We start from the raw sequence: 21,639 nt of genomic DNA on the forward strand, positions 1-21,639 counted from the left end.
ATTCTGAATCGTTCTGTTAGATGTTCATAATCTGCCAAGTTAATGAAACAACATGAATTATATATTTTTTTCAGTACTGGTGGCTGAACCCAGGGCCTCATGCATGCTAATAAACTGTATTTGTAATACACTGAAACCATATATAATTGGCTTCCTAAAATGACCTTGCTCTCTAAGCATTTGCATGTGTTGGACTATAGTTCACAAGGTAAGAAGAGGAAGCACCATAGAAGATGCCAGAGGAAATAAGACCTGAAGGCAAAATCCTTGACTGGAAAAATTGCCCTGTTTTTTAACCCTTGAGTTACAGCAGTGAAAATGAGTCCAGTGTCTGCCAGGAACAAGACTTTGTATGTCATATATCCCACTTAGTCACTCCATACAAAACGCACCTGCAGGATAAATGCACATGTAAGCATTTCTCATACACACTGAAAGCCTGCTGAAAAATCCTGACCCATACATTCCATCACACAGTTCTTTATCAAATTACCTTCTTAACCGATACATGAAACACAAGATTAACCTGTATCGTGCAGAGGCATGCTCCTGTGAGTAGAAAAATGAATGGCATAACAAAGAGGGATCGAGTCAGTAAAGGCCTATTGTTTATAGCAATGTTTTTTATATTTAAAAAATGCTTTTCTGCTGACTATATATCTATAATCCTATTAAAATGTATGCTTGATTAAAAAGAGATATCTTAAGCTGCTAAAGAAATTATACTTCATAAATGAAACAATACCCAAGCTCTATGAGATTATCACCCAAAATTAAAAGATCAGTTGGGTACAATCTGCCCATCTAAAGAAAAGAGATCCATAATTACAACTGCCTGGAGTGAAATGCCACTTAGTATAAAGTTGGATTGCCATTCATCCTATCTATTATGCTTTTCAGAATAAACAAAACAAAACACCATATTTATGTGGAGCAAAGACAAAACATTAACTGAATTATGATTTGTCATCCATAGATACAAGATTAGATAATATGAAGGGTGCAATTTATGTGCCCAAATTATTACATAAGAATAAATTAATCCATTACTTTCCTTTCAATATTTTCCCTTTATAAAAAAAAAATCCCATTCTTGCAGGTGACATGTTTACGTTCAAATGGACTAGAAGAGACGCTGTTTCCCCAGAAAATTTAATGCCAAATTCCCATCATATCACCCAGTTAAAAAGTCAGCAAGATGGAAGTGGGTGCATGTCTGATTTGCTGGGATTTATAAACACTAAAAACTTGAGGAATGTAGTATTTTTTTTTTAGCTACTTGTCCACCTCTTGATAATTTGCTTCTTTCACCTGCTTCAAGTAAATAGGAACTAGAGAAGATTCAACCCACTTGCACCTATGAAGGTCATCTCCATGCAATTGAGATAGGAAGAGGGATGAGGGGAAAAATCAAAACAAGTACTTAAAAGTGAAAAAAAAAAAAAGTTGATCGATCTTTTGGTACATGCTAAATGATGAAACTAACAATAGCTGTTTGACTCAATCAAAATAATGCAATTATAGATGAAATGCTCAGAACTTCATATCATTAATTTGCAAGCTTCATGTTGCAGATTTTTTTAAAAAACATATTTTCACACCCCTTCGAACAGATTTAAGTGATGTCCAGATCAGCTACCATTTCCTGAGTAGTTTTTTCACTACATGCTCATTGTTTCTGGGGAAGGTAAAACAAGTCAAATGGTTTCCCAGATCTTGATCTTGGAGTCGGGGGAACTCAGGAACCGGTTAAGTGTTCAGAAGAAATGTTCCTCTCACACGTATTCATCTCTGCTTTTTCTGTGCCAGGCACAGAGCCAGACAGTGGTGGCACAACAGTGAACAAGACAGACAGGTTGTGTGGCGTAGGTGCTAGTGACGAGAGCAGGATTCTCCATCTCACCCTCAAGAAAAGAACAGCTTCCCGTAGCCTGAAGATTGCTGAGACCACGCAGAGGTGGGGCCCAAGAGACAAGAGCCCTGGGCCAGCTTCTGACACATTGTCCCCACAAAGCAGCAAAACTGAAGCAAGTTCAGAAAAGTGATCATTTAGGAGAACTGTGCCCTGCTTCCTGTATTGTAACCCCAGGAAAGGGACAAGAGCCAAATAGGTGATGACTGCACAGTGTGTCGGACAGATAGAGCCAAAAACAATCTACCTGCTATTTCCATGCCACCAGGTTACAGAGCATCTAGTACATGTAGGATGTACTAGAGAGGGCAGCTGGATATGATAGAGACAGATACAAAGTAAAAATAAGAGGCTTACTTTCTCCCACTGAAAATAAAAGAGACTTCTTCTTTTCTTCTTCTTTAATCATGTATTTTATTTTTTCAAATAAATTGTGTATATTTGAGGGGTTTGTTTTTGCTTTGCTTTGCTTTTTGGGAACAAGGATGGAACCCAGGGTAGCTTAACAACTGAGCCACATCCTCAGCCCATTCTTTTTTTATATTTTATTTTGAGACAGGGTCTTGCTGAATTGCTTAGGTCCTTGCTAATTTGCTGAGGCTGGCTTTGAATTTGTAATCCTCCTGCCTCAATCTCCCGAGCCTCTGGGATTACAGATGTGCACCACCCGTGCCCAGCTATTTGAGGTTTAAAACATGATGTTCTGGGATACATGTAGATAATGAAGGGTTACTATAGTGAAGCAAATTAGCTTGTCTATCATCTCACATAGTTACTTCCTTTAGTAACAAGAGCATATAAAATCAATTTACTTAATGAAAATCCCAACTATCAACCAGAGTCCTCATGTCATACATTACATCTCTAGACTTGTGCATCTCTGTTACTTTGTATCTTGTGACTTTCATCTCTCTAATTTCTTCTTCTCACCCCCACCCTCACTCAGGTAGCCATTATTTTATTCTCTAAGTCTGTATATTTAACATTTGGGGTTTGTAAAAGGATTCCACATATAAGTAGAATCATGCAATATTTTCTTTGCTTCCAGCTAATTTCACTTAACATAATGTCCTCCAGGTCCATCCCTGTTGCAGCAAACGGCAGGATCTGCTTTTTAAGATGAAGTAATATTCCATTGCATATACATACTACATTTTCTTTAGCCATTCATCCATTGATGGATGGACGTGTTGGTTGTTTCAATATTTTTGACTATTTTCAGTACAATGCTGCAATGAATGTGGGAGTGCAGATGTCTTTAAATAGTGGTGATTCCATCTCTTTGGGGTATATACACAGAAGAGGGATTGCTGGGTCATATGGCAGTTCTATTTATAATTTCTATTGGAATCTCTACATTGTTCTCCGTAATGTATGTACCAGACTAATTTCCAACCAACAGTGTTCCTGGCTTCCCTTTTATCCACCCTTGTCCACATTTGTTATCTCCTATCTTTGTGATTATCATCATCCTAAAGAGTTTGAGTGGTAACCCCTGATGGTTTTAATTTGCATTTCCCTGATGATTAATAATGTCAGGCACTTTCTTTTATACCTGTTAGCTATTTTAATGTCTTCTTTGAAGAAATGGTCTAGTCCTTTTCTCATTTCTCACATAGATTATTTGTCTTTCTGCTACTGAGTCGTAAGAGTCCTTTACAGCCAGACATGGTGGCACACACCTGTAATCCCAGCATCTCAGGAGGCTGAGGCAGGAGATCACAAGTTGGAGGCCAGCCTCAGCAATTTACTGAGGCCTTAAGCCACTTGGTAAGACATTGTCTCAAAAAAAAAAAAAATTAAAAGACTGGGGATGTAGTTCAGTGGTTAAGGGCCTTTGGGTTCATTCCCAATACCAAATAAAAGAGTTCTTTACAAATTTTGGATATTTACCCCCCATCAGATTCGTGGTTTACAACTTTTTCCCCCCAGTCCTAAGGCTGCCTTTTCAGTTTTGCTGATTGTTTCTTTTTCAGAAGCTTTTTAGTTTAATGTAGCAGTACTGCTTATTAATTTTTGCTTGTGTAGACTGGACCCCTAACCCATTTCCTCTGGAGAAAGAATGAGAGAGAAATGAAAGGGAATAAACTTAACATGTGTAACAGTGCTTCCCAAATATGCAGCGTTTTAGCCTGGCTGGGGGACATGTTTTTTACTATCTGCTTTTGTTTTTACAATTCTGGTGCCCAGGCCACATCCTGAGCTCATGAAGTCAGAATATCTGGAAAAGAGATGCACTCACTCATCACTATTTCTTAAAGTTCTTCAAGGGATTTCAGTGTGCAGACACAGAGACATCCTGTGGCTGTCCCTAGAAAGAAGTCTTCTACCACAGCATGTTAGCAGTTGTGAGGTCTGTTATCACTAACTTTCCTATGAAAAAGGTACACTTTTAATAACTAGAAATAACTAGAATAACCTGTTCCTATTAATGAAGTAATTTTTCAAACTACAGTGAATGGGGCTGGGGATTTAGCTCAGTTGGTAGAGTGCTTGCCTCGCATGCACGAGGCCCTGGGTTCAATCCCCAGCACCACAAAAAACAAATAAATAAAAATAAAAAACAAATCCTAGTCATTAAAAAAAAAAAAGAAACTGCAGTGAAGTTATAATCATCTATAAGATTGACACCCTTGCCCATTGGAATTCTGATATGGTATCTGAGGCATAAGAGAATAGGATGTAACTAGGGCTAATACACAAAGAATTCCATGAGCCCCCCCAATTTTGCATGGACCATAGTCTTGAAGAAATATTATTACTGATTTTTTAAATAAAAAGTAGGATATTTTTGTTTTGTTTTGTTTGCAGTACTAGGGATTGGATCCAGGCCCTTTAACATGCTAGGCAAACACTCTACCACTGAGCTACATCCTCAACCCTTCTCTTATTTTTTGATTGATTAATTCATTGATTGATCTGACTAAGTCACCCAGGCTGGTCTCTAATTTGTCATTCTCCTGCCTTAGCCTCCTATGTGGCTAGGATTGCAGGCATGTGCCACCTGGGTAGGACCAGTTTTTTTTTTTTTTTTTGAAAAGCAGTGTAGCAGTATTTTTCCTTGAAAAGGGTATTCAAGATCTTCCTGGGTGTGGTGGCACACATCTATAATCCCAGCGGCTCAGGAGGCTGAAGCAGGAGGATCACCAGTTCAAAGCCAGCCCCAGCAAAATCGAGGCACCAAGCAACTCAGTGAGTCCCTGTCCTCTAAACAAAATACAAAATTGGGCTGGGGATGTGGTTCAGTGGTCAAGTACCTCTGAGTTCAATCCCTGGTACCCCTCAAAAATTTTTTTTTAAATAAAAATGTAAAATCTCATTAATGTTTTATTTTGATTACTATATTTTAGACATATGGTGTTAAAATAAAATGTTAAGTTAGCTTCACTGTTTCTTTTTACATCTTTTGATATGCTTATTCGAAAGTTTTAAATCACTTCGTGGTTTGCATTTATGGTCCATGCTGTATTTGTAAAAGCACTTTGTGGGGTTCATAGGAAATACCTAAGAAATCTGTTCAAAATGAAGATTGCCAGGACAGGGCTCCGAAGAATCTACTTTAGTTCTCTGTTTGAGGCAGAGGTTAACAGAAGGTCATATAAAGCAACAGGAAGCATTTAATTTATTGTTCCTGAATTTAATGTAAGAGTTTAATTCATCACGTTCTTCTTTCTCCTCCGCTTCCAATGCCTCATTCTGTTCATATGTCTCAGTATTGATCACTAAGAAAGGGAATAGGTTTGGCCTGGGTGGTCATCCGTGGCTCCTCTTTCATCAGAGCTTCCTGTGTCAGGCTATCTTATAAGTCTCTGAACAATCTATGGAGTTGTGACTGGCAGGGAGTATGAAGGAGATGGATCCATCCAGAAATGATCTAGAAACTCTCCCTTCCACAGGAGTTGGGGGTGAGCCATCTTGGCTTAGAAAGGATTGTGGGAATGCCAGGTACAGACTGATCTGGCCAGAAGTGAACTAATTCAGAAATTGTAAAAGCTAGATATATATGCAAAGGCCCTGTGAGCGCTAGAGCCAAGATCTGTGCTCCATATAAAATTCAGCCAAGCCACTCTACGAGTGACCACAACAGATCCATCCACACACACACACAAAAAAAAATTCAGCCACATCTAACAAGCGGCATGCCAGATGGAACAGGGAATTTAAGTGGGAAGAGAGATACTGCAGAGGCAGATGAAGCAATGAAATATAACCAAGCAATCAAAGTTCCAGCCAGCCTTAGTCTACTCACCTTTACAGGCCACAGAATGTCAGGGATTGTGAAGATTGAGTGGAATCAGAGACCCAAAGTACTCCCTGTCTTGGAAGATCACAAGTGGTGTGTTCTAGGTAGGTATGAGTTGTCACTAATTGCATGTTTACTAATGAAGAAGTGATCTCACAGTAAATCGGACCTCAGTGAATTCAGCCTCTCCAGGGACCAAAATGGTTCTATTTCTTCCACCTTGTTCAAACACTGGTCATGTTAAGTTGTGGCTCCCACACTCTATCAGCAGTTACCACTAGCCTTGGCTTCATCTGAAATATGCCTTTCGGGATTTACCTCCATACATCAAAATCTGCTATCAGGTCCGCAGGCCACGGAGAGTTGCACAATTGAGAGAAACAGCCAATCAGGTCTGTGGCTAAATGACAATTGTCAACCTCATCTGATGGTCACTTTTCCCAGCCACTGTCAGAATATTTAAGATTTACAACATACATATCCCAACCATCGACCACAGCCTTTCTGTTTAAAGAATCTAAATGGTGAGAAAAACCATAAAAGGAAAAATTTTAGTTATCCTCTATGGGCCCAGATTTTATTTCCATCTTGGGGAAAAAAAAAAAAACAACATTATTTTCTGAATGTTATGCCCCATTTCCTTTCCACACAATGAATGAATTCCCCCCCCCTTGCCCCCAACACGTGCTCAGGAATGACAGAGGGTCTTTTTAATTCCCTTGCCTTCGTGGAGATCCTGCCATTTCTACAATACCAGTGACAACAGGAACGCGCGATGGGCCCCCTTATGGGCCAACATCCGATGAAAAACCACAGGGATGTCCGAGGCTTCAGGAAAAGGAGCTCTGCGTCTTTAAGGCTCCCCGCGCGCGCGCGGGGGCGCCTGCTCTCAGCGACGCAGACGGGGCAGGCTCTGCCGCAGCGACTCATCCTATCGATAAGGTTCAGTTAGCCAAGGTGGAGGATGGGAAAAGAATGGAACTGTCCCAGCTCCTCAATGAGATCAGGGCAAACTATGAAAAGCTCCTCAGCAGCCATCAGATAGAGACGGTGCTGTCAGCAAGGCTCCAGGTAATGATTTCATACAGACAGGCACCTCCCAGGATAAGGAGACAGTCCATGTCTACCCAATTCCTGTCCCGGCCTCTCGGAGGTACAGTATTTCCTTTTCAATGCAGCATATACTGGGGAAGGAGCCTAGGTTTGACTGCAGTGGGACTGGAAGGACAGGGGGAAATACTGTGATTGCACTGCTCAATGATCATTCAACAAATGGGGATCGATGCATTTGATTTTTGTAATGAATGACAGGAGGTGGCGGTCATTAATAAAACATGAGGTCGACAAGCCATAAAACGGTGCCCTCTGACCTCCTTGGGATGTTCTTCAGGAAGGATGCATTTCCAATAACCCTTCAGAGAAGAGTATGGAGTTATTTATAGAAATTATTCCAAGGATAGTCTTTTAAAGGAAGGCTTTAGGAGTAAGAGTCCGGTGGCGTGAATGCTTTCTGGAGATTGAAATGCTTCTAAAAGGTTTCTATGATCTTTTTAATGAGTTCGGTTTTATATTAGACTGTTATAAAGAGAAATCATCTGAGTTGGGAGTATGGCATTCAGAACCATTGATATAAACTGTGACAATCAAAATTTCCCAAATTTTGCTAAGGGTCATTTAAGGGTATAGATTTTTTGTTTTGTTTTGTTTTGCACTATCAGAAATGTTTATTTCCAATATGTTGGCATATTGCATATGGCTTGCAATATATATTTTAAAGAGAGAGAGAGCTGACTTAAAGGCTAAATCCCAATTTTACATACTTACTTTTAAGATAACAATCACCTCTAGCAATTAATTAAGGTCTCAAGTCTTGAAACAAATATTCAGAAATTTGGAGATTTTGTTTCAGGGGTTTGTTTTGGTTTGTTTGATCATATCTGAGTTCAAGTTCTATTTCATACATCCAAATACATCAGAAAGTTTACTTAAGAAGGTCACCAAAAGAGAAATAAATATTGCTAGGAAATCACAGGTCTTTATTCCATTAGCAACTCATTTTAGTAATGTAAATTTTACCTCTGGGTAACATTTTCAATCTTCATAAAGAATGATCATTACCTGAGTCTAAGCAAAGTCACTGAGAAACTTGATTTAAGTGTTAAAATAGTTTACTCACCTTTTACAATAAGAAGGCAAAAAATATATATATTAGATGACAACTTCTTAAAATTATAAACCCAATAAGTAATTTGTTTTGCTAGAGTGGAAAAAATATAAGTTTAGTTTGCAAGACTCAATGCTGAAATGAATAAATCTGAATAAAAAAATAAGACTACAAGAAGTTTAGTTCAGTGTTTTAATATAAAAGTTTAAAGATTTTATTTCCCAAATTATTCAGGAAAGTCAGATGGAATGAGTTCAAAAAAAGCCTGATTATTTAATTATCACAAAATAATACAAGGTTCTGGGTTCATTCCAGGACAAAAAAAAAAAATCACAAAATAAAGAAACATAAGCTATTTGGTTACCAATCACTGTATAATAAGCCACCCCAAAAACTCAGTGGATTAAAATAGCCATGGCATTCTGTGTCATGATACTGTGGAGTGACAAGGCTCAGTTGGGGAATTCTTCTACCACATTCGGTGTTGACTGGGATGCAGTGATCAGAGCACACCTGGCCTGAAACCACCAACGTGGCCCCTTTTTGTGTTTGTCACTTTGGCCTTCATTGTTAGGAGATTGGCTCAAGTTAGGACAACTGAGCCTGTGTCTCACTCCACATAGCTTCAGGGACTCTCTCCATCTGGCATATCTACATCTCTCCAACAGAGTATCCAAGCTTGTAACATGATGGACCTGGGCTACCAGGAGCAAAGAAGGGGAAGCTGTTAGGGCTTTTTATGCTTTAGCCCCAGAACTGGCCCAGTATCAATTCTGCCACCTTCTATCAGTTGAAGTGGGAATCTCACTACCTCCCAAGCTTAGCTGCTGATTCCATACTCAGAATCCAAAAGACCAGTGGACATCAGCATTTTTAATGCTTTTACAGTTCCAAGTTTCTTCACGTTCTATTTGTTCCTTGCGGTATGACTTTGCCAAGTTGACTCTAAGAACAAGTAACCAGCAAACCAAAAGAAACACAATGAGTTTTGTCCTCTAATGCCTTGCCCTCAACTTTACTTGCAGCCTTTCATTTAGTCCGATTTCTTTTAAACAAAATCTATTGTACAAATTAAATTTTTTAGTTTTAAAATGTATTTTCATAAGAACATAAAAGTTGTCATTTTGGCTTCAAACTATTATAATCAATTTGATGTGTTGCTTTTACTGTTCTTGGGGCCAAATGCTGAGAATTCTGTTAAAAGACACTTTCTTGGGCTGGGGTTGGAGCTCAGTGGTTGAGCGCTTGGTACACATACATGAGGCGCTGGGTTCAATCCTTAGCACCACATTAAAAAATAAATAATTAAAGATATTGTGTTCATCTACAACTAAAAAAAATTTTAAAAAGACACTTTCTTTTAATTCCAATATCAGCACCAGAACATTTGAAATAAACTTTAATATGTCATTTTTATTACTACCCCAGATACCCCAAATTAAGACGCCTTCTAATCAAATCATTTTGAAAAAAGGTAAATAAACAGTGGGTTTTCTTAATACAGAAATCTATTTAAGAACTTAGTGCCTATGATAACTTAATCCTCTAATTACTAGTAATATACTTCCCAGTAATATTTACTCCCAGTTTGTACTCCTGGTCCCAGTACTGATCCCATTTGGGGATATACAGCTGAAGTTCTAAAAAACAGGCTACAAGGGGCTGGGGGTTGTGGCTCAGAGGCAGAGTGCCGCCTAGCATATGTGAGGCACTGGGTTTGATCCTCAGCACCATGTAAAAATAAAATAAAGATATTGTGTCCTCCTACAACTGAAAAATAATTTTTTTAAAAAACAGGCTGCAAGAAAATACCAAGGAAAATAATCATTAGTTTTCAATAGTTCTTCCTTAATGGTCCATAAATAATGGAAAGTTAAGAAAAAAAGGTCAAAGATTTAACCCCTAAAGAGGGGATGTTTTTTCATGAAATTAGATGTATTTTTCCATACTTCATAGACTATATTCTATTCAGAAGGGACTTTTGAAATCACTTTATATCAGAGAAAGCTGAGGCTCTGCACGCAATAGACACGGTCACGTTATTTAATTTATTTGTAACTAAACACAAGGACACACCTTGTTAATCTAACCATTAAAAGAAAAAAAATGATTTTGATTTCTGTACATTCTTTTTTTTATCATTGCTTTTATCCGTCCCGTTTTCAAGAGCGCTCCTTGTCTTTGTTTGTTGTTGCCGACGTTGGCTTTCTTCCAGCTAGAAGAAGATATCAGCAGAAAAATGGACAAAGATGAAGAGGCTTTGAAGGCAGCTCAAGCAGAACTCAAGGAGGCTCGACGCCAGTGGCACCACCTGCAAGTGGAAATCGAGTCTCTCCACGCCGTGGTGAGACGGGGGTCTGGAAGCAGCATCCCGTGTCGGATTGAGAGGGGGCAGAGGGCTCAGCGAGGGTTCTTACCCAACATGCGCAGAAGAAGAAGGGAAAGGAACAATACCCCTCACTTTACAGTGAGAAACTGAAAATCAAGGCTGCTCAGTTCTACCCTTGAGTGAGTTGATAACTGTTACCAACTCACTCAAAATTAGTTCACCCTGGGGCTCTCTAGTGGTCGAAATAGGGAATAGGGTGCTTATTAGTATTAAAGTCCTACCAGTGAGCTTTTTTAATTCATGCCTTTGACATTTCTAATAGAAATATTAAAGCCTTTTCCTGAAATGCCTTGCATAAGCAATCTGCTCTGCCTTTCACATTGAATGTATTTTCAATACGTAAAGAAAAAATCAAATTACTCAGAGTGACAATAAGTTAATCACAATATAGAGGATTTCTTTTTGCCATAGGAATTATTACAAGATTTTTTTTGAAATATAATAAGCTCTCTCGTTATGTATATAAAATATAAATATGTTTTAGAAATTTGGAACGTACATGAAGCTGTAGGATAACATCTCTTGCATAAATGAGACATAATTAATGCAACTTAAAAAAATAAATAAGAATAGTGGGGAGGGGCTTGGTGGTAGGAATTGCCTAGCATGCACTAAGGCCTTGGGTTTGATTCCCTAGCTCCAAAAAAAAAAAAAAAAGAAAAGAAAAAAGTAAAGGAAAAAAAGTCACACACACACACACACATACACACACACACACACACTATAGAATGAAGACATTGCAAATCAGATTTCAGAAACACATTTTGTGTCACTGATTCACTGATGAGCATCTTTATAAACAGGAAAGGGGCCTTGAAAATTCCCTGCACGCCAGTGAGCAGCATTACCAGATGCAGCTGCAAGACCTAGAGGCTGTGATTGAAGGACTAGAGAGAGAGCTACAGGAAGTCAGGCAGGGCATCGAAAGGCAGCTTCAAGAGCATGAGATGCTTCTCAACACGAAGATGAGACTGGAACAAGAAATAGCAACTTATCGTCGCCTCCTAGAAAAGGAAGAAATCAGGTACCTAATCTACATAGCTAGTGACAAGGGGCCAGACATATAGAGCCACTTATGTCATTGTTGATATAGTCATAGAAATGAAACCTAAAATCAAAACCCATCATCACCTGGTATAGTCACTTAGTTCCTCCAGTAAAACAGGATTAATACATGCTGCAATGAATACATGGAAGAGCTATTTACAGCTTGCTAACACTAGGAACCCAAGAGCCAAAATCAGCTGTTGAAAGGTCAAACAGAACAAAATGCAAACAATTCCTGATCAGTACTGAAATGATCTTTCTTATTTCTCTTTTTAATTACTGTTCATCTCTTTTAATATTAATTCTATAAACCATCCACAAAGAAATTTTGGAAGTCACGTATTATCACCACAACTCCACCCAAAGGGCCCACTCCCACAATACATTAAATACCAAAATAATAATAATCATAATAATAATGTAATTATATGACAACCAAGGAAAGCAAAACTTTTTGGAGCCATGATTTAGAAGACTTCCAGATGTCCTGAGAGGAAAAGGCTCCAAAACAGGAATTCTTATTTATTCATACAATATCACTAATGAGGTCAAATATCTTTGAACATGGTATAACCTCCAATTCTCCATGTTCTCATAAAAAGAAACTTTTAGCGGGATGTGGTGGCCCACACCTGGAATCCCAGCAGCTCGAGAGGCTGAGGCAAGAGGACCACAAGTTCAAAGCCAACCTCATCAACAGCAAGGTGCTGAGCAACTCAGTGAGACCCTGTCTCTAAATAAAATATAAAGTAGGGCTGGGGGTGTGGCTCAATGATCTAGTGCCCCTAAGTTCATTTCCTGGTAACACCCACCCCCACCCCCCTGCAAAATAAATAAATAAATAAAGTCTGGAAATGTGGCTCAGTGGTAGAACACCCTTGGGTTCTATTCCCAGTACAAAAAAAAAAAAAGAAGAAGAAGAAGAAATCTTTATTCCTGCTTGTTCAGAATTCTGAGTGCTCTATAAAACTAGATGAAACAACTTTGGCCCATAAGTTTTGACATTTATTTAATCCTTCAAAAAGCATTAATGAGCTCAGAAATATATTGCTTACTAGCAGTATGACTTTGAGGAAGTTACTTAATCTGTCTGTGCTTTAGTTTTCTCATCTGTAAAATGAGAATAATACCTACTTTATAGGATTTCTGTGAGGATTAAATGAGTTCATGTGTGTCAAGTGCTTAACTGGCACACTGTAAGTGCTAATGTAGATAGAGATAGAGTTTTATATAAAGTTCTATACACATATAAGCAATAATACATATGTTGTTAGGTAAAAAGAACAGTTTTGAATTTTATTTAAGTCCTAATCATTCAAGATGTTGCCAAATTGGTCTTTAGTATTTATTTCTATAATGCGATTTTCTAAAATTTAATCATTCTAGCTAAGCACAGTGCACATTCCGGTAATCCTAGCTATCAGGAGGCTACAACAGGAGGATGGCAAGTTTCAAGCCAGACTCCTCAACTCTGAGACAGGGTCTCAAGTTCAAAGCCAGCCTCAGCAACAGCAAGGCACTAAGCTACTCAGTTTTTTGAAATAATAATGATTTTTTTTTTAAGTGATGGGGGTGTAGCTCAGCCATAGAGCTCTTGCCTAGCATATTTAAGCCTTTGGATCAATCTCTAGTGCCAAAATCTTTAATGCTATACTTAAGATGTACAAAAAAAATCAAGAAAAGTATAATGAACACCCATGTACTACTTCCCCCAGTTTAAGAAGTATTTCCAATGTTGTTGCAGTTCCCTGGACACCTACACCATATCCCCCAATCTCATCCTCTCCCCTCTGCTTATCCTGATTCCTGAATTTGATGCTTATTAGTCTCATATATTCCTTTATAATAATTTGTATGTATCCCTAAACAAAGTATGAAATTGTTTTACATGTTATTTTAATCTTTATAAAATTAGTTGCATTTTTCTTTTTTCATGCAACATTATGCTTAGGAGATTCATCCACAGAGATACAGTATAGCCTTCATTCACTTATTTTCATGGTCATATATTGCATTCATTGTATGATATACAATTTATCCACTTTCCTATTTGTTTCAATTACTTGTTAACACAGTGTTGCTCCTATAATATAGTTCTTTCCAATTTCAGATATTATGGTTGTATCCAAGGTGGGAAAAAAGATCAAAAACCTACCACCAGTAAAGTTGGTTTTGTTTTACCTTCAGGTGAGTTTCTTATATAAATAAACTAAGTTGAAAAGTAAGGTGCTATGTATAGGGATTATAATGAAATTAAATACTCCAAAGTAACAAAAGCAAGTAATATTTTAATAAAACTATTAATTTAATTGTGAATAGTATGTTAACATTGTAATTTAATGTCATAAATAACATTTTTACAGCCATTATAAATGAAATATCTTTTTCAACAAAACTCTCACAAAAATATGAGGATGAAAAAGTGGAAACAGTGACCAAACAGGCAATATTAAATGGGAATATTGTGAAGGAAAGCACTGAAGCTCATGGCACTATTCAGTAAGTAAAATAACTTTCGTGAAGAAATAACAATAAACATATGTAAAGAAATTAACTTCCATCAAATAATCCCAGCAATTAATCTTATTTTAATGTTTCTAAACATACTTTTAATATCCAAAGATTTTTAACTGTACATAAATACAGTATATAAAGACTTCTTTGTACATAATATGTACATAAAAACTCAGATGAGCTGGGTGTGGTGGCACATGCCTCCAGCAACTTGGGAGGCTGAGGCCAGTCTCAGCAGCAATGCCTAAGCAATTTAGTGAAAACCTGCCTCAAAATTTTTTTTAAAAGAGGGGGGGGGCCTGGGGATGTAGCTCAGTAAAACACCTCTACATTCAATCCCCAGTACAAAAAAAAAAACCCTCAGAGATAAAAGAGTATGCAATCAATTCACCATTTCTTTTCAAAATATATATAAATTACTTGATTTCTTTTTCATAGTATGGAATACATATTTATATATATATATATATATATATATATATATATATATATATTGTATATTCATACTTCTTCCTATAGAATGGTTCACTTTATCATTTCAGGACAGAGAAAGTGGATGAAGTTATTAAAGAATGGGAAGGTTCCTTCTTTAAAGATAACCCTCGATTAAGGAAAAAATCTGTTTCTCTTCGGTTTGATCTTCATTTAGCAGCCACTGACGAAGGCTGTTTACAGACTAAGCAGGATAATCTGCCAGACATAGAAGTCAGGCTCATCATGAGAAGATCATGCAGCATCCCCTCTATCAAACCTCCGTCAGCAACTAGTTAATCCAATGATTTGAATTAACATTTGATTTGCAAATGATACTAGGATGGACCAGGGTGTGCCATGCTGACCCCTTCTGTCCTAAAATGTAAGTTATTAAGTGTGTATGGAAAATGTTATGATCCATGTGTGATTGTGATTCTCTTCAGAAGAGCACACACACACACACACACATTAAGGGGAAAAAAAATTCTGAATCCATTTATGGGTATGCTTTTTAGAGAGGGAGAGCCTAAAAATAAAATCAGAAATTCAGTTTGGGTTCTATTTTATTTATTCTCTAAAGTCTTCTCTTTCCCTGGAAATTTTATTAGAGATTGTTTGAGTGTTTACTTGGTTTAGTTAAGTCTGTAATGTCATTCAATGGCAGAAAACTGTAAGGAAAAAAAGAATAATTGGTGTAAAGATGACTGTATTATGTAAAGGGTCACACTGAGTTATTCATTGTTATTCTATGTCTGGCTAAAACAAAAAAGGTTGTTCTAATTTTAAAAAAAATTATAAGCAGACTTCTAAGGGGAGGCTCACTAGTCACTTTAGATTTTTCCTTTTGAGACAATCATTTGGACACTTAAAAAATAAGAAAAGTTATTTTCCATGAGCAGTTTTGAGAAAACTATAGAATGTACCACAAGGCTATTTTGATGACTGAATAAAATTAATTTCTACATCTGAATTTTTTTGTAATCAGGATTGACTTTCAGAAGAGTTACTTTATTAAAAGGACTTTAAGGGTTTTGTCCTTTCACACAAAAAAAAGAAAGAAAGAAAGAAAAGAAAAGAAAAGAAATTCAGAAGGTTTATTGTAAAAAACATGAAAAACAACTTGAAAAGGTGATTCCTGAAGTTACTAGAACAGTCACCCAACCAACCTCTCATCTCAAATTTTACAACCATAAAGTTAAATGGGATTCAAGAGTTTGCTCTGAGCCTTAGAGACGATACTATACGATGTAATATAAATTTCTTGCAGTAATTTATGTGAACTAAGATAACAATATTGTTATCTAAGGTAAAAGTGTTTATAGAATTTGTTTTTAAATTGTTCAAACTGTCATAAATATGAATAGAAGATATATTTGTGAAAGTGAAGTATCATTGCAAAGTTTTTAAAACAACCTAAATTGTTTGATACAGGTATATTTATTAAGTCCTTAATTAATAAATACCTGTTTTAAAACATTAGAAATTTATAGGCTATTAATTTTTTTCTAAGCAGAAAAAAAAATGGTTGAATACAACTGACAGATGTTTTTCCAGTTAAAGTATCCTGTAAGGGCTACAGCTATGTTAGCATTTTAGTACAATCTTTAAAATCAATTTCTCTCTCTCTCTCTCCATTAATATATATGTATGTATATGTATATGTGTATATATATATATATATATATCAGTAAAATGTGTGTTTTAAACAGAAGAAAATTATGTTAAATAATCTTTTAATCTTTAACATAATACAGAGATACATTTTAAATTTTCTTTCCACAACTTCAGATCCTTTTAGCCTATTTATTCTATTTAGTGAAAAGAGGTTTTTATGTTATTGTTCTGGGTTTTTTTTTTTGTTTGTTTGTTTGTTTTGTCAAGACTACAGCAGCATGTTAAGTGCTCATTCTTGCATAAGCATCTGACCTAAAACTCACCCTAAACATAAAAATGTTTCATTTGGGCTGGAGTGTAACTCAGTGGTAGAGTGCTTACCTAGCATAGGGGAGGCCCTGAGTTTAATCCCCAGCAGGACAAAAAAAAAAAAAAGTTTCATTCAATATTAGTTAATGTTATAAACTTTACTAAAGCTTTAAAAATGCAATCATATAATGTATTGTACTGAAGTTACTATACTAAGCAACAGTGGCCATAATAAGCAATATACCTAGTATAATCTATTCCAGTGTTAAAACCTTAGTACTGGGCATTATGAATGTAACTGTAACTGCTTGCTATAGTAATTCTCCTATGCAACTAAATTGTGTGTATAACACGTACATTTTAAAAATACAGTATTTTTATTTATAATAAAGTTTTATTTGCTTTGAGGCATTTTAAAATCGGGATATGAATTTACCAAAGTAAATGATACCACTCACAATAAAAAATATTGAAACATGAACTCCAAAGCTGCCTTGTATTGAGTTTGATACATCCTTCTCTTAGTTCAAAGATATTTCTGCATGATTAAGCAAAATAAAGAGAGTGCACTCACTTGGGGAATAAAGAAAACTGGAATCATAGAAGATAGATAATGGTTTTTAACTTGTTTTACAAAAGATAAATTAAGAATAGTATGCTGATATTTTATGCTAAGAAAAAAATCAAAATAGTCACACAATTCTGGGGAAAATATAATAACAGTAGCCACAGTTTTTAAGGTGTTTATCCTCAAATCCAGGTATTGTGTTCAGCAGAGTCATTCGAAGTCCCTCATCCTTAAAACAATCCTACAAAATAATACTACCCTTGTTTTATAAATGAATAGAAATTAATATTCCTCAATCTCTCAGAAATCTTTCAAATGCATGTTTCCATAATGAAATGCAAAAATAAAGAGTAATTCCAGCTACTTACAATCGTAGGATCCTGGCCCTGGCTCTAAAACTAACGATGTAAGAGGAATGTCCATGCTAAATTCCCTACACCTCAGTTTTCACACTTGAAAACCAGGAAAAAAAGGTGATGCTTAGTAATAATCTCTATCCTGACTGCCTCACAGTTATTTGAATTAATATACACATGAAAATATTTGGTAAAGCACTGCTCAAATGTCAAATACCATTTGGACAAAAGTTGGTTCTTCGAGTAAAGAATTTGTGAGGAAATTATAGCTGACAAAAAAATTAAGTAATAGTTTTAAACACTATCAATAAAGATAATAATTTTGAATCTTTGCTTCCAAAAGGATTATTCTTTCCAAGTAAGTTACCCAATTTGAACTGTTTCAACCGTGATAGTTTTTAAAATACAAAAATGTACTGTGAAGATTGTGAATCATTATTATATTATTTTAAGCCACTAAGTTTTGGGATAATATGTTATGCAATAATGTACAAGTAATACTGCATATAAGCATTTTGCTTATTGATAGAAATTTTTATAGTGTCAAAGTTTATAGTTTGCCCTTCAATTTGTTTTCTTAACATGAGTTTTAAATTTTTTTTTTTTTTAAAAACTCTTAAGTAAAAAATGATTAAATTAGTTTGAAAGTTTCAAACGAAAACTTATTATGGCACAGGGTCTAAAATTAAATTTCAAATTGCATACATATACACATGACACAAATTATCAGCACATGAAATCAAAGGAAAGTTTGTTCAAAGAGCAGAATTTGGTTCTATGTTTATGAGGATATAGCCGGCATGTACACACAGGTTGCCAATCAATATTCATGGATACACTGGAAATAAAGATTTTGAAATGAGGGCTGGGGATGTGGCTCAAGCGGTAGCGCGCTTGCCTAGCGAGCGTGCGGCCCGGGTTCGATCCTCAGCACCACATACAAATGAAGATGTTGTGTCCACCGAGAAGTAAGAAAAAATAAATAAATATTAAAATTCTCTCTCTCTCTCTGTCCCCCTCTCTCTCTGACTCTCTCTTTAAAAAAAAAAGATTTTGAAATGAGATTATATATACACATATATATTACATATATATATATATATATATACACACACACACACACATACACACACATGTGTGTGTGTGTCTTAATACAAGCCTTTCCAAGTTGTCCTCACACATTTAAGACTCTAGGCTAGGGTTGCTGTACATTTCCTGTAGAATATCAGATCACAAAGATTTTGGGCTTCTCTGGTCAGAAGCAACTCTGCCCTCATAGCTGCAATCATCCATAAACAATATATGCAAATGATGGGTGTAGCTGTATCCAAATAAAATTTTATTTGCAACCTAGATTTGGCCTAAAGTGATAGTTTGTCAACCCTGGTTAGGGTTGAGTGGTAGAATGCTTGCCTAGTATGTAATAGGCCCTGGTTTGAACCCAGGACTGTGGGGGGAGGTGGGGAAGCACCATTTTGCCAACCCTGGCCTAGACCCTCAAAGCAATCAATTGATAATGGCCACATAGCCCAAGTTCTCCAGTACCATCTTGTTTTCAAATATTTTCATCCTTTTATACAACATGAGCCAAATCTCATGTCCCAAATCATCAAGGTTATTTTGAGGCCAACACAGAGGTTGTAAAAGCAATCATACTTTGTCAAAATCTATAAAAGTGTGAATCGCTCTGTCTTGGAAATCTGCTGGGCTTCAGTATTTCACAATTATTTATAGCAATAGAAACTGAATGCCCATGGTAGCTCTGTCTGCTTTCACAGAAACAGCTGAGCAAAACTGCCTGTTTTACCTTTTTGCCTATAACTAGACTTTTATGGACTATTTGACACAGGTAAAGCTCTGTTCTCCCTTTCTCTATTTTTAGGGAAAGAGTCCATTTAAAAAACTGCATCAGAGTTGGGCACAGTAGTACATGCCAGTAATCCCAGCTACTTGGAAGGCTGAGACAGGAAAAAATCACAAGTTTGAAGCCAGCCTCAGCAACTTAGTAAGACCATGTCTCAAATAAATAAATAAATAAATAAATAAGGACTGGAGATGTAGTTCAGTGATTGAGAGCCCCTGGGTTCATTCCCCAGTACTACCAAAAAAAAAAAAAAAAAAAAAAACCTTAAAAAAAAACTCCATCAGAACATATTACATACAAATTCCATGTCCTGGTGGTTAATTCAACATCCTTCTCAGTCACAGTCCTCTTTGAAAATCTGATGAATTTATTAATCCTCTATCTGGAAAAAGCACACAAAAATCATACACAATTTTAAAGGGTTCATAGACCTCCTAGAGCTTACTCATGGACTATGAGGTATCCAAGGATTGCAGGGTTTTCCTTGTTTTCTCTCACTTCCTTTTTCTTTCTTCCTGCCTAGCCACAGTCCTTTCTTCTCCTAATTCTCTCTTCCTCACCAGCTTCTTCCCACAGTACTATGGAAAGAACTCAAAGACCTGGGCTAGAATCCCAGCTTAATTACTTATTGGTTTTGGCTTCCCTGACTTGGGGAAAGTGTGAGTGGTATCAGAGAGGAAAGCAGGACAAGTGCCTGGATCTTGCTGCCAGAATGAAAACTTAAGTGCTCAGGCCTACAACTATATTTGGAGTTTCCTACTAGGCTCATGGGAGGGCTCCCAACCTTTGTCATTACGTATGGTAACAGTCATGTTAATACTGCATCCCATATTTTCCAGGAATAGTCACATTTCCAAACATGGATACTATAGTTTGCATAAATATCCTTATTGCATGTAAGATCACATGTTCTATTCTTTGCTTTGGAGAAAATAAACTGTGCAAGTAGAGCAGACATTTCCATGTTGGATATTTCACCCAGAGGTTTTGGTATATTGAACACTAGGGAGGATTTTTTCTATTATCTTTTGCCTATATTCTTCCTTTTTAAATTTTTCAAATCTTAAGGAACAGAAGAAGAACCAAAGAAGGAAAATGAGATAGTCATTCATTTATTTACTCCACAAATAACAAGCACCTTCCCGTACTATGCACTGTTCAAAAATTACAAAAGTTCCCATCCTCAGCCAGCTTTCATTCTGATAGGAAGCAAAAGACAACAGACTCAATAAATGTATAGATACTGTAGTATGTTTTGTGCTAAGTGCCAGAGAAAAAAATTAAAAATGGCCCATGAATAAAGAGAGGTGTTGGGGAATGAGTTGTGATTTTTTAAGTAGGGGTTGTGGCTCAGCAGTAGAGTGCTTGCCTAGCACATGTAAGGCACTGGATTCAATCCCAGCACCACATTAAAAAAAAAATTGTATATATATATATATATATATATATATATATATATATATGGACTGGGGTTGTGGCTCAGTGGTAGAGTGCTTGCCTAACATGCATGAGGCACTGGGTTTGATCCTCAGCACCACATAAAAATAAAAAATAAAGATATTGTGTCCACCTAAAACTAAAAATTAATTTTAAAAATACTAAAACAAATAAAGGTATTGTGTCCATCTACAACTAAAAAAAAATTAAAAAAAGATTTACTATAAAGGTAACCTTTGAGTAAAAACCACATGAGAGGAGCTAGAGGGTGTAGCTGACCTGGAGAATATGTGCTTAGCACATTTGAGGCTCAGGGTTCAATACACACACACACACATACACACACACACACACACACACACACAAAGTCTATCAAACAAACAATATCGCTGCTCCACTGAGATCCCTTTTCCCTTTTCAACATTTTTGTGCCACTCCAATCTACTACAGTGTGCTTTTCCTAGCATCCAGTACTTGTGGCTTGTCTTCAGAGAACTTCCTAGAAGATGACACAGCATAGCATCTCCTCAGCACTGGGTTTGCCCAGCTCCCCCCACTCCAGCCGTTAACCCCATAGCAAGATCAGAGTAAGAAGATGTTGGATCCCTGCTGAGGCTTCCTGTATCCTACATTCGCCCTTTACTTGTTTTTACATTAAAAAAAACAATTTCATATTCATTATCTCTAGCACCACTCAAGCTACCTGTTATCATTTGATGACCTCTCATTCAGTATTTCCCTTCAATAT

The 21,639-nt window shown here is 36.6% G+C and overlaps 1 protein-coding gene and 1 non-coding gene across 6 annotated transcripts; both read left to right on the forward strand.

The window, feature by feature from the left end:
• Positions 1-4,377: 4,377 nt before the first annotated feature.
• Positions 4,378-4,451, forward strand: Trnaa-cgc (transfer RNA alanine (anticodon CGC)). The gene has a single exon. It is a non-coding gene; the product is annotated as a tRNA-Ala (tRNA).
• A 2,576-nt stretch (positions 4,452-7,027) lies between these two features.
• On the forward strand, positions 7,028-17,147 carry Krt222 (keratin 222). Of its 5 annotated transcripts, none has more exons than XM_040268797.2 (6): positions 7,028-7,308; positions 10,539-10,663; positions 11,512-11,732; positions 13,866-13,942; positions 14,119-14,254; positions 14,812-17,147. In XM_040268797.2, the coding sequence occupies exons 1-6, from the start codon at positions 7,131-7,133 to the stop codon at positions 15,038-15,040; spliced, it is 966 nt and encodes a 321-aa protein (XP_040124731.1). In that variant the 5' UTR covers positions 7,028-7,130; the 3' UTR covers positions 15,041-17,147. The 5 variants fall into 5 exon arrangements, with proteins under 5 accessions (XP_040124731.1, XP_040124732.1, XP_005321884.1 ...); XM_040268798.2 differs by having other exon boundaries at positions 7,028-7,226; positions 10,487-10,663; XM_005321827.4 differs by having other exon boundaries at positions 7,029-7,226; positions 10,535-10,663.
• The last annotated feature ends 4,492 nt before the right edge of the window (positions 17,148-21,639 follow it).

Source organism: Ictidomys tridecemlineatus, chromosome 3 (assembly GCF_052094955.1).
Source record: "Ictidomys tridecemlineatus isolate mIctTri1 chromosome 3, mIctTri1.hap1, whole genome shotgun sequence".
Classification (NCBI taxonomy): Eukaryota; Metazoa; Chordata; class Mammalia; order Rodentia; family Sciuridae; genus Ictidomys; species Ictidomys tridecemlineatus.